Source organism: Pogonomyrmex barbatus, unplaced genomic scaffold (genome assembly GCF_055798465.1).
Source record: "Pogonomyrmex barbatus isolate J1 unplaced genomic scaffold, ASM5579846v1 scaffold19, whole genome shotgun sequence".
Lineage (NCBI taxonomy): Eukaryota > Metazoa > Arthropoda > Insecta > Hymenoptera > Formicidae > Pogonomyrmex > Pogonomyrmex barbatus.
Window position 1 is genome coordinate 108,938 of NW_028297115.1, and position 13,573 is coordinate 122,510.

The following is a 13,573-nucleotide window of genomic DNA, read 5'->3' on the forward strand; positions in this document are numbered from 1 at the left end:
AATTTATTTGACATATTAATTAAAGCTTTTCAAGTCGTTCAACTCATCTTTATCGAACAATCGCAACAAAGTACTTAATCCTTTAATTAATGTAACAGGAATGCTCTCGAAAATGATGAATAAACGCGAGCAGGATAAAGAAAGCGATATGGTAAGCGATAGAAATAATGTGATATAAAAATATCAATTAAACAATTGTATGAATTAATTTAGATGTCAATTTGTAAAAATTGAATATTATGCATTTTATTTTTTATACAGAACGAAGAAGACAAGAGATTAGAAGAAGAATTGTTACAAGCGGTCGATATATTAAAAGTAAATAAATTACATCAATTTTATTATATATTTGGATTAGAAAGAAAATAGAAAAATAAGCAGTTGAAAAACGTTAATTTAAAATTTATCAATTCTAATTGATGATAATTTCAAAAAAATTGCCGTCTTTTTTTCTGCTGAAGAAAATTAAATTATATACCGCTACGTAATTTCGTTATCAGGGTAAAGATGAGACAGCTATGTTGCTCTCACTAAATCATCTGAGGATTTTGATACGTACATCCACGAGTTCGATGACTTCTGTTCCGAAACCTCTCAAGTATTTACGGAATTTTTATCCGAGCTTGAGGAGCGCGTACGACAGGATTAAGCGGGAAGAAGCAAAGATACGCTTTGCCGAAATTTTGAGTGTACTCGCTTTGGCTGGTGCTGTACCAGGATCTAGAGACTGCCTCGATTTTTGTATCAAAGGAGCCGTGGATAATCCCGGGGAATGGGGTCACGAATATGTGCGACAACTCGAGGCGGAGATCGTCGACGAATGGACGAACGCGCCGATCAGGGAGGAGCATGAAATCAGGTAAAGTGTATTACTTGTGCGTTATTGAAGGTAACAGTGACACAAATGAAATGAATACTTCACAATTTTATGACAATTTATATCAGAAATATAATGCTTTGATTTACGTATTCCTAATCCTCAGTATATTTATACTGAGAGATAATAAGAACAATGTGAAATAATGGTATCTCGTCTCTCGTACTCAGAAAACGTCTTACACCGTTGATTAAGAGCATTATTGCGTTCGACATGAGACACAATGCGGAGATACAAGCGTGCGACTTGTGCTTGGAGATAGACGAGTTAAATTTCCTCGCGGAATACCTGGATTCCAGAAACTTTACGCGAGTGTGCCATTATTTAATTAGCTGCGCGGCATACAGGTACGTAATATGTGCAAGTGTATAATGTTGTTATAATTAGTAACATCTGTTTTATTTTTTTTAAATAACAATCCACAAACTTAAGATGTCTTAAAGATAAATTGACCCAGTGTCGGTTAAAATATAAATTTATTTAAGATTTATTTTTATAAAGAAAATCTAAATAATTTTATAATATAATAATATAACGTATAATTTGATTTAAGTTTTCTTTATAAAAATAAATTTAAGTAAAACAAAAGTAAGTAAGTGAAAGAATAAAAGTAAAAAGTAAAAGTTCAAATAAATTTGTTTTTATGATAAAATTTAATTTTAAATTTTGCAACTTGATGACTATAATATTATATTTTGTAGAAAGTAAAAAATGGTTTAGAAAATTTGATGTATTATTTAGTAATCTAACTTTTTACATCATTAATTTACTTTTATAAACTATATTTATATGCGTGTACTGTTTAGCGAGGATACAGAGAGAAGACAAATATTAGAATTTGCCACGGAACAATATCTAAAGTTTAACGAGTACACGAGGGCGCTTTTGGTAGCGCTGCAACTTGCAAATTCGGAACTTGTTTTCAAGTGCTTTGTTGCTTGTCCCGACTCTTTGATGAGAAATCAACTAGCTTTTATCCTCGCCCGGCTGCAAGTAACTTCTTGCATGATATCTACATTGCATTTAACTATTTCATAATAGAGCGAGAAACAATATAACAAAAATACACACACACACACACACACACACACACACACACACACACACACACACACACACATATATATATATATATATATATAAAACAATAAATAATTAAACTTTCTTTTGTAAAAGAAAATAAATTCCAACAAATTTGAATGATAGATTATGCTGTTGAATAAACGTCTTTCTATTGTTTCTTTTCTTCGACAATGAATGCAATTTTTAATTGACCTTTATACGAATTTAATATAAATAGATTGGAATAAAAAAGGAGATTAATCTATATAACAATCATACAATTAACTTTTAAAGATTAGAATCAATTCGTGCAACTTTAAATATTTTATTCTCTAAATAGGATCAACCTCTGAGGTTGGAATATCATGGAGACGATGCCAAGGATATCGAGGCAATCCTCAGCAATGGTCACGTGAACACCCACTTCCAAATTCTTGCTAGAGAACTTGATATACTCGAACCGAAGCACCCAGAAGATATCTACAAGAGCAGGTTGAGTGGAGCCAGACAAATGGAGCATGATTCAGCGAGGGCGAATTTAGCGGCGAGCTTCGTTTCGGGTTTTGTACACGCGGGCTTTGGTCAAGATAAGCTGATGACGAACACGTCCGATTGTTGGGTGTACAAGAATAAGGTTTAGCTCATTTTTTAAATAATCTATAAACGAATAACTTGACTTAATTTTGAAGGCTGTAATATTGAATAAATAATAATCATACATAGTTTATGTTTTGTGTGTCAACAGATAGGAATGATTATTTCTATAGTCCAGTTTATAAAAGAGAAATTAAGAAATGTATATTTAAATATTAAATACCTTCATAATTAAATTAGAATTATTTATCCGGAGCAGCTAAAGGTTAAGGAAACCTGCGATACAAATAAAAACGTGCAATCTCTTTTTCTCTCAGGAACACGGAATGTTGTCGGCTACCGCTTCTCTTGGCCTGATACATATGTGGGATGTCGACGGCGGATTAATTCCCATCGACAAGTTGGTATAAATTCTAAACGAGAAAAAACCAAATATACATATAATGGATAAAAATGTATATTTTAGAAAATAAAATAATTAGTCGTTGAACTGAACCGAAAAACTCATTATATTAATTTATTTTTTTAAACTTACCGATGGTTCTATTATTCCATATTTGCATACATATCTTTAGGTATCTTTATACAAACGAGGATTATGTAAAATCTGGTGCCTTGCTAGCAATTGGATTAGTGAATTGCGGAATTCATAATGAATGTGATCCAGCTTTGGCGCTTCTTAGTGAATACGTGAAATCAAACAACCAAATTCTTCGCATTGGAGCCATCATGGGACTAGGTTTGGCTTATGCGGGTTCCAGAAGAAAAGACGTTACCGAACTTCTTTCTGGAGCTTTGGCCGATGAGCAAAGTAAGACATTCGTAAAATTATGATTATGTTTAATTAATTTTACTCTTTTATTTATTAGTTTTATTTTAATTAGTTAAAATTTAAAAATAGAAAAGAAATTTAACTTTTCTTTGATGATGAAAATTAAAAAAAGTAGAAAAATATTGAAGATAATCTTTGAAGATAATCTTTAGTTTTATAAACCAAGATTTTTCTTATTATATTTTACATTTATATAACTCGAATATTGAAACTCTTTGCTCAGAAAAGAATAAAAATAATAAGTAATACACATAGTTTCAAATTTTTTCAGATAATATACAATTGTTGTCGCTAATGGCCATCTCCTTAGGCCTTATAAATGTAGGTTCAGGGGACTCTGATATATCTTCGGTTATTTTGTTGAAGTTATTAGGGCTTTCTATAAAAGAGCTTGTTATCACGCATTCCAGGTATCGTATAATTATGTCATTATGTTTGTAGATGATTTAAAAATTAATTATTTCATTATAATGTTGTACTAATAAAATATTAGTAAATATATAAATATAAATATAATTTCCGTGCAGATTTTTAGCATTAGCCTTAGGAATGATTTACATGGGAACTCGGGACGCCATAGAAACGCCATCCGCAGCGCTCGAAGCTCTGCCAGAGCCGTACAACTTTGCCTCGCAAACAATGTTACAAGTAAAATTAAACTGCTGCATTTTCTCGAAAAGAATTTGAAGAGTTTCTCATAACATTATTCAACAAAAAAAAAATAACTTTTTCTTTAATACCAGAATGAAATTAGTTATTTCACGCAGCTTTTTAGAACGCTGAATACGAATCCTGCTTCCAAATTGTTCTATCATATCAGAGTTTTAAAAAATTTGCAATTAAAAATTGCAAAAAAAAATTTATATATTTTGTCATATTACAATATGTGACGTGCTGGAACGTGTTTATTGCAATCAAAATTAAATATATTAGAACTTTTCTCGAAAAGAATTTTTTATATCAATTAATAAGACATTAAATATAGAGTCTGTTATAGAAAAGTTATGCAATCAAAATTAAGTATATTGTTAAAATTTCACCAGCACGTCACATATTGTAATTACAATACAGTAGACAAAATACATGGAAATAATCTTTTTGCCGTACAACTTCAATTGCAATTTTTAAAAAATTGTAACATAATGGAGCAATCTGAAAATCGAATTCGTAATCAATGTGCAAAAAACTACGAAAAATGATTTGTTTCGTTCTGTTGTGTTCTTTTTTTGTTGAACTGTGTGATTTTAATAATCAAAAACAGTAAGATTTGCATAATCTCTCGCGAAAAATATCTACAATTATAATTCAAATCTGATAAATTCTGCTAGATTTGCGCATATGCGGGAACTGGTGATGTATTGATAGTGCAAGAACTATTAAGAATTTGCTCCGAAGCATTCGAAGAAGTAACGACCGCAAAGACTACATCCCAGAGCACTTTGATATCAAGTTGTTGCGATCAAAGATCACAGAGTAGCTTTACCATATCGGAAAAAAATAAAAAGAATGACAACCAAGTCGAGGGGTCTGTTAAGTAGGAATAACTGATAAAAATATAAATATAAATATAAAATAGGATATTAATAAATGATAAAATGTAGAATGTAAATTAAATTGATAATATCATCTTTTGAAGGACATAGCAAAAAAAAAAAAAATAAATTTTATTGTTGAATAATATATTAGGACTAAATAATTAATTTATGATTAAAAGGATAATTAATGTATTAATTTTAGAGATATTGGAACTTCGCAAGCCATCGCATCTCTTGGAGTAGGTGTAGTTGGGCTTGGAGAAGGAAAAGAAAATTCAAGGATCTTTGGTCAGGTGAGAAGATAAGTCTTCAATGAATTGTAAGTTCTCAATGACCCGTAATGAATATTTATAGAGATGTTCCTTATGGCGATCTAAGAACAGATGGAGACAAAGAAACAGTTAAACTTCAATTCATCTTAATCAATATTTATGGGTTCCTTAACATTTATGGTTCATTCATAATCGCGGATTCTGTCTCTTTCTTTTCATAGCACAAAAGGGGGACTAAGAGGGAGGGAGTTAAAAGCGCAATCGACTTTAACTAATATTTATTATGGGAATGGCCCTCGTGATCCTGGATCTTCGCTGCAATTACAAAATGTTCAATGAATGTAGGTCGGAAGGTATGGTCCAACGCCAGCGCGACGCGCTATGCCCCTTGCGTTGGCCTTGTCTTCTTTGTCGAATGCCGACCCGGCGGTTTTGGACGTGCTGAACAAATACAGCCACGATCACGATGCCGATGTTGCTCTGAATGCGATTTTCGCCCTCGGTTTAGTAGGCGCCGGAACAAATAACGCACGCCTGGCGACGATGTTGAGGCAATTGGCGGCTTATCACGCGAGAAATCCATCTCACCTATTCCTAGTTCGCATCTCTCAGGGCTTAGTGCATCTAGGCAAGGTAAAGGTGTCGATAAATTCATATTTATAAATAAATAATAATATACGATACAATAAAGCAAAATACCTTTTTGATCAATCAGCTGTCTCAACTTAAAATGAAGATGTAAATCATTCTTTTTTCCGATTACACTCGTATTACATTTTGTTTTTCAGGGTACTTTATCTTTGTCGCCTTTGCGATACGCCTCAAAAGTTCTAGACTATACTGCCTTGGCTGGTTTGATGGTCGTCCTTGTTGCATGCTTAGATTGCAGGAATTTGATATTATCTCAATCTCACTACTTAATGTACTGCTTAGCAATCGCTATGGAGCCGAGATGGCTGGTTACCATTGATGAAAATCTTAAGGTACGTGATAATCTTGGATTATCTTAGATAAATCTCATTATCCATAAATCCAACTGTATCTTCTTAAGATCTTATAATTAAGTTTTAACATGTAGTTCTATAGGTTCAGAAATCGTGTCTTCTCAATACTTTGCAGAATTTGCCGGTATCGGTGAGAATTGGTCAAAGTGTGGACGTTGTGGGGAAAGCAGGTAATCCGAAATCCATTGTCGGTGGACACGTACAAACTACACCAGTGTTGCTGTGTGCGGGTGAAAAGGCGGAATTAATGTCTGACCAATATGAGCCGCTTTCTAACGTGCTGAAGGGTTTCGTAATCCTCCGTGAAAAAGTAATTTCGCGTCAGTCTTTGTACTCTTTTGCAGCACCTTTACTACGTGATTTAATGCATGAATTTTTTATGACAGACTACAACAAGTTAGAAGAATTCATGTTTGATAGTTTCGTTACATTGCCTTTATCAGAGAACGCTATCAACGAGTATCCGTGAACAAATTGAAAAAGTTTCTCTTGTAGATATACTTTAAATAGATCAGAGAACGAAAGAGATTCTTGCATGTGTAGGATTTGTTATGAGATATACGTTGCTTGATAACTGATGCGACGGATAATAATGGCTGGACGTCAGTTAGTTTTTTCGTATGTCTTGCATTTATTTAACTTTAGGGACTAGCGGAAGCAATGTGCTCTATACAACAGAAACATACATTGGTTCGCATTGCACAGTGGGGATAACATTGCGCCATGATCAAGAATGTCGGTCACATATCAAATTAACAGAAATCGACGAAGATTAATTAATAAAAAACAAAACAAAAATTGATTGCGCAAATACATAAAATTGAGTAAAAATATCAGTAAAAAAAAAAAAGAAAAAAAAAGAAAAAGAAAAAGAGAAAATGTTGCAAGTGGCAACAATCTCAAGAAACACCGCGATAATAATTAGTCGAATGTTAATGATCGTGGAGTACATCGCATTTTCTTTGTGATAAAGCTATTACCCAAGCAACACAAAGATTCCAAAGACATTTGAAAGATCGTCATAAAGGAACAACGCTTCCAAAAGATTTAGAGTGTGTTGCCTCGGTAGGAATTGTAAGTGTTACAAAAATGTACAAAACATTTTTTGTAAGACTAATAATTCCCCTTTCTCACTCTTATACATGAATATGTCCCACATTCGTTTGTTAGGCACATGACTTAGGGTAAGAGGGAGAAGTGTATGAATAATAAAACGCAACTGATTCGATAAAACATCGCACGCGCGACGATAGTAAAGTGTTTCGGTGACTTCGATTGAGCGAAGCGTGTCAATCTTATTACACGCATGCATATCCGAACATACATAGTAAACTCATCTAGATATAATAGGCGTAACAGTCAGAACTTTGATACGTCGTGTGTTTCTCACCTACATATGAAAATTCAACTTTATTCGCTTTCCATAAATCGATTCTATTCAATGGACGTATACTGTACGCCCAATATCAGTTTGCTGCTTGATTTATTACTTTAAAATTTTTTAATTCTGTACAGGACCTAATTTAAGGGTGGGGAATAATCGCACTGATATTCATAAAATTAAACTTACTTTTCTCTTGATAATAATGATTACTGGTAAAATCATTCTGCGTTGTATTCTGTGAGAGTTACATAAAACAATTTTCGAAATATAATGAGATATGCGAGAACGATTTGTGCATCAAAATGCATCTTTCCTTCGAGTTTAAAATGTTATAAATTTTATAAAGTTTTTTTTTAATACATTCGATGTTTTCTTTTAAAAAAGTTAAAAAATCACTATCTACCCAAGTAGATGGATACAAATTGTTGGAAAATGTTGAAAATTTGTCTTATGCCACTCCCAAAATATTATAAGAATTGCTATAAATTGGATTAGATAAACAGCAATAATCCGTATATTTGTAAAGTGTGATAAAACATTCTTTCAATATTACTGCTGAATCCGCCACAACTATAAATTTGGTCCTGATCTTCTTATTCGTACTCTAATGTAGAGTGATCAAATGAGTATAGAAGTCTATCGCAATCCGCACCGCAGAGTGTTTTTTTTTAATTATTACATCAAGGATAATTAAAGGGATAAAGATAAATTTATATCTTCTTACACAAGGACATCATATTTGCGCGTAAGCTACTTTAAAATAAAATAATCCTTGTTGTAAGTTAAAAAGTGATCAATCACACGCAAAATCGAGTGTACTTGCACCATTCAGCAAGCTAGGCTCCCCTACTCCTTAACTCTTCATCTTGCACATAGTAAAATATAATAATATTAATAATATTAATAATATTAATATTAATAATAGTTAAAAATTAATAATAATGATAAATCCTACATAGTAGCATTTTTTTTCTTGCGTCATAATCTTCCACAAAGTTAATATATGTGTATGCGATTTAGCGAATACGCGGTTATGTATTTTGAAACTTCCTAGCTGCTTCTTCACGCCGCTTTTTCGATTTCTCGATTAACTTCTTATTTACAATAGTAAATTGTATTAAGAGTTTTAATTGCAACCTCTCTTATTTGATTATCTTTTTTTTTTATAAGTTAATATCAACCGTCATTGTATACTCGTCAATGTATATGAGTAAAATCAAGTTACGATGGAATTCCGAATGGATAGAACTCGAGAATGACTACGTCGCTAAATCGGGTCATAGATAAAGCTGCCTGTGGATTCGTTGCTGCGAGAAAAAAATTGACGACAAGTGGCAGTGCTTCCGCAATTATTGTGTGTGTGTGTGTGTGTGTGTGTGTGTGTGTGTGTGTGTGTGTGTGTGTGTGTGTGTGTGTGGTGTGCGTGCGTGCGTGTGTATAATATCTGCGTATTTGTTGCGCTCCAGTCTAGGATTTCGCATTTTGTGAGCGCATGCCAATCGGCAGATCGTCACAATGGTTGTCGAACACATTTTTTCCCCGCGATCCATCTACCCACGTAGTAGGAATGTACGGTCCGTACCGCAGTAACGCAATCGCGACACGACGCGAATCGTAAGCAAAACTATGTGGCGTAAATTAAAAGAGACGAGCACGTCTTTTGATATCATTGCGACGCCACTGTGGCAGTCTGTAGAATTCCGCTCGTGTGCATTGAAGAACAGCTTCGAATTCCGCGTCGGAAAGATGTCGCTGAAAAAGAAGCAGCAGGTTATTTTTATATTACGTTAAAATCATGATGATTATATCAATTAATTTCAATAAATAACATAGAGAGTGATGTCGTATAATTATTTAAAATTATAAATAAAACGGTTAAGCGCTCGCAGCTATCACTCACTTCGAGATTGCAACGATCCACATCAGCTGGCAGCCTATAATTGGTAATCACAAGTAAATGGTAGGGATAAAGCTTGGGTGGTTCGGTTGGCACATGGGCAGCACCCATGTCCGGCAGCGATCTTCTTACATGATGACCTCCAACGTGGCCTCCAACAACCGAACCTAGGCCACCTGTATACGTGGTGGACGATGGAAGGATACCACCATCATTCTGCACCACAATCACATAGAATCATGAATTTCATTAACAAAGGCATACGTATAGATATGAATAGTATGAAAAACAATGACATGGACGATGCAAAAAAATGTAAAGGGTTGCATTTGCATTCGTCAAGTCTTTAAGTCTTCGAAAAGAAAAATGAATTCAAACGAAAGAACTGATTCAAACTACTGGCCAGGTAAGATTTTATAGAGTAATATAATGTTGTCGCATATAAATTTTGTAACATGAATTCGTAAAATCCAAAAAGCTTCTTTTTGATTGTACATTTCAATTAAAAATTTTTGTTGCCATGCATCCCCTAAAAATGCTCTTGTCCACGCCTTAAATAATAAACACATCTTTTACACATATTGTTATATTTTTACCACGTAATAATAAAATAATATGACTAAAATAATATAATCAATTTTATTTGTATGCACGGATAAATAATTAAATTCGTATGACTCAATAGATTGCTTCATAATTCATTAATCAATCTCCAGCTACTAAAAGTATTAGGAGTACATTAATTTATTCAAAATAGATTGAAGCATTTATTTTACGAGTAATTTAATTTATTTTTAAAATTTACACCAATATATACAATTATTTATATTTCTTATAAACAACATTGTACTTTACTGTACAATTATATTTCTTCAAGTGCAGATAATGTTTATGCCATTCATGCATTTCTTGTAACTGAAGAATTTTGTATTAAAAAAATTTTGTGTACGTGTAAACACAACACACGAAATATTCAATTACAAATAAATATATTATTCACAACGTTATATAACATTAAATAATTTATTTCTATAAAAGAAAGAACATTTTGATGCATTAAATCGCTGATATGAACCGATATGATATCAATTCCATTCAGATTCTTATATTATCTTTGAAATTATTAATTGAATTATTCAAAGTTATATAAAAAAAATTTTAATATCTTTATTTTTCATAATTGTTTCTTATCAAATAAATTACATTATTTTAAAAACGCAAAAAAGATAAAATAACACATTTCTTCATAAAGCTATAAATAGTGTAAATTGGATAAAGTTAACTCGATAAAATTAACTAACTTAACTTAATTAGAAGGAGAAACTTTTAGGATAAATCAAATATGCAATATAGAGCAAATTAAAAATAAGTAAAGATCATAAAAAAATGCAAAACTCAAAGAACAGCAAAATATACAGCATGCTCATTATACAGCATTATATATACAATATTTTACATTAATAAAATAAAAACAAGTAGCAAATCAAATATAATTAACAAAAATATGTATAAATAATACATATGCACATATGCATATACACATAGTAAATTTTTCAAACGTACAAACTGTATTATCTTGTTTCTCTAGATGAACGTGCGCATTTAATGCAACACATTTGTAATTATAAAGACGTGCTAGAATGTTAAATAAAATTATATATTTGTGTGTAAACTCCATTTATTAGAATAATTAAATTTGATATCACATATTAATTACGAAAAAAATATGGGATAAATTTTTCAGTCTTTAAAATTTAAAAGACTTATTATCCACTTTTCAACAAATCGAAAGATATTTAATAATTAATTTTCTATAAACTTAATGACTTTTGTACGTAAAAAAGTTATTATAATATATTAAAATAATTTTGAAATTAATATAAAAAATATAAATATAGAAAATATATCACTTCTATTACTTCTATGCAGTACGATTAAAATTGTTTTAATAAATAGAGTTTTATTGTGATACAGTGATGCAAGAACAAGCTACAAACCATGCTAATTCGCCGGGAGTAGTATGGGGCTGTGGTACATACCAATGCCCGTCGATCCACATCCGTGATACTGCCTGTTGATACTAAAATTGGGGAAAATGTGAAAGAAAACCATGTCAAACCATGTCAAATATTGCACAAACCATTTCCTATGCTAACTACAATCTGTTTCTCTTTCTATCAATAATGTTCCCCTTTAATTACTTGTCTATATATTTTACAATTTGAAAAAATGCATAGAATAACGCAGAACAATATTATTTGACTAGACTTGATTAGACAAAGTAATGCTGGGAACATGATTGTCATAGCGACTCAATGGTAAGTCTATTGCAAAATTTATAAAGATTTATAAAATTTATAAGATTTATAAGATTTATAAAAGAGTTATCTATATTTTTTAATGTGTCAACTAATGGTCGTGTTATGTGCACAAGTTTTTTTTTTCCCATTTAAAGGGCCGAAGAATATATGAATGAAATTATAATTCTTATTTCTAGCAACGCATGTTACTAGAAATAAGTATCTCTATTTAAAATATTTCTGATATTTCCTTTGACATTCTCTCTATAAATATGAGTTATCGCCTTTTCCCCATTAATTTAACACAATTATTTAAAAGGAATCTGTTATTTAGGCATTTGGTAGATTATTATTAATCTAGTACTTTATACTGAAACAAATGTCACTTTCATAGCTCTTTAAATAGACAATGTCATACGACACTTACAACAATCCAACGTATGACATATAATGTTTCACCAGTTATAATGCGACAGATTCGCGGAGATGTTAGTAAAGCATGCGAGAACAAAGCAAAACGAAGTATATTAAATGAAAAAAAAAAAATGATAAAAATAGCAACGACACACTCGCAAAAATTGCCCACAGTTCCATCACGAATTTCATCACAAATTAAGCGTGACAAAGTAATTTATGCATTGGATTGGAGATGTTTCACAAGTCATCTTTTTTCAAGATATATAAGCGTAACACTTTATTGAGAAGATTACCGACAGATCTATTTCTGAGTCAGTGACTTTCGATAAATCAGACAAGTTTGAACAAATTTTATTTTGCGAGAATATCAGATTTAAATTAAAAATTAAAAAGGCATTTAACGTAAAAAGATAAAGATTCATCAAATTTCTATTAATACAATATTTCGATTCTATTAATATGATATTTCCAGAATTACAAAGTTCTGTTTCATTAGACATGTAAATATATTTTAGATCAGCGATTACTAATGTAAGCTCTTAGCTCTCAAAAAATCAACGAAGAAGTCTCGATAGGCTCGATTCACAATGGGCACTGTGGGCACTGCGTCCGTCTAATTGCGAGCGCGTCAAGCGTGGTGTAAACAGGTGAGAGGGCCGCGGTGTGTGTGTGTGTGTGTGTGTGTGTGTGTGTGTGTGTGTGTGTGTGTGCGCGCGCGCGCGTGTGCGTGTGTGCAGCGGGAACCGGCGCAGGGGGTCGGTCCCGCTCGTTTTACTCACTGTCCGACTTGCCAGACGAGAAATCAGTGCTGTGCGTCTTGTCGCCCATCCCGCTGAACGAATAGTCGCCCTAGACGACAGAAAAGCGTTATCTTAGAGAGGCGTGATCCGCTTGGCCGCCGCGAGTCGACTCTATGTATACTCTCTTCTATATACGTATTAATTGCACTATCAGCGCGGTGCACGTCGCATCGCCGACTGTGACTTGCGGTGCAAGACTTACAGGGAGAGCAGACACGGAACCGCCGGTCGAGGAGAAGGTGTGACTTCGCGGTGCCAGACCGTACCCCGGCTTCGGGATGTGCCGAAGGGAGCTCACAACTGGTTTGCAAATCAGTCAATCGACAAGTGTTACTGATTAGTCCTTAGCGTCTGATTTCAATTCGCTCAATCTCCCATACGAATGCCCAACGTTCGCTTGCCAGATTTTTCGTACCCGTTATCTCTACCCGGAGCCATGTCGCTCCCTCATGTGTCCCGTCCCAAGATCAATCATTATCAAGACATTTTTTTCCCTCTTATCTCTGCGCCTCAACAATAATATACACTTGACACTGTGCGCTTTTCTACCACGAATCCGAACAGATTTTTAAAGACAGATATCCATCGATGTACAACAC

The 13,573-nt window shown here is 33.0% G+C and overlaps 2 protein-coding genes across 11 annotated transcripts in view; one reads left to right on the top strand and one right to left on the bottom strand.

The window, feature by feature from the left end:
* Positions 1-507: 507 nt before the first annotated feature.
* LOC105431458 (26S proteasome non-ATPase regulatory subunit 2) lies at positions 508-7,055 on the top strand. Its single transcript, XM_089075745.1, has 13 exons — positions 508-859; positions 1,048-1,224; positions 1,684-1,870; positions 2,280-2,573; positions 2,851-2,933; positions 3,109-3,344; positions 3,637-3,775; positions 3,893-4,013; positions 4,694-4,899; positions 5,103-5,193; positions 5,518-5,805; positions 5,961-6,155; positions 6,292-7,055. The coding sequence occupies exons 1-13, from the start codon at positions 519-521 to the stop codon at positions 6,643-6,645; spliced, it is 2,712 nt and encodes a 903-aa protein (XP_088931871.1). The 5' UTR covers positions 508-518; the 3' UTR covers positions 6,646-7,055.
* The window catches only part of Unc-115a (actin binding LIM protein Uncoordinated 115a), a 30,969-nt gene continuing 24,183 nt past the window's right edge, over positions 6,788-13,573 (bottom strand). For 3 of the 10 annotated variants that reach the window (XM_011645498.2, XM_011645490.2, XM_011645467.2), the window contains 4 exons: positions 12,954-13,023; positions 11,455-11,537; positions 9,461-9,673; positions 6,788-9,312 (listed from right to left, as the gene is read on the bottom strand). In XM_011645498.2, the coding sequence (XP_011643800.1) occupies positions 9,199-9,312; positions 9,461-9,673; positions 11,455-11,537; positions 12,954-13,023 (480 nt within the window). In that variant the 3' untranslated portion in view covers positions 6,788-9,198. Of the gene's footprint in view, positions 9,313-9,460; positions 9,674-11,454; positions 11,538-12,953; positions 13,024-13,176; positions 13,275-13,573 lie in introns of those variants that run through there. The other 7 variants (XM_025219348.2, XM_025219355.2, XM_011645476.2 and 4 more) reach the window with 6 other exon arrangements.

What these genes read in the sequence shown, in the direction of transcription:
- LOC105431458 (XM_089075745.1), top strand. Translation starts at nt 519, where the DNA reads ATGTTGCTCTCACTAAATCATCTGAGGATTTTGATACGTACATCCACG. An exon ending in TTATCCTCGCCCGGCTGCAA is followed by an intron (nt 1,871 to 2,279) that starts GTAACTTCTTGC and finishes TTCTCTAAATAG; the next exon opens with GATCAACCTCTGAGGTTGGA. An exon ending in CTTGTTATCACGCATTCCAG is followed by an intron (nt 3,776 to 3,892) that starts GTATCGTATAAT and finishes ATTTCCGTGCAG; the next exon opens with ATTTTTAGCATTAGCCTTAG.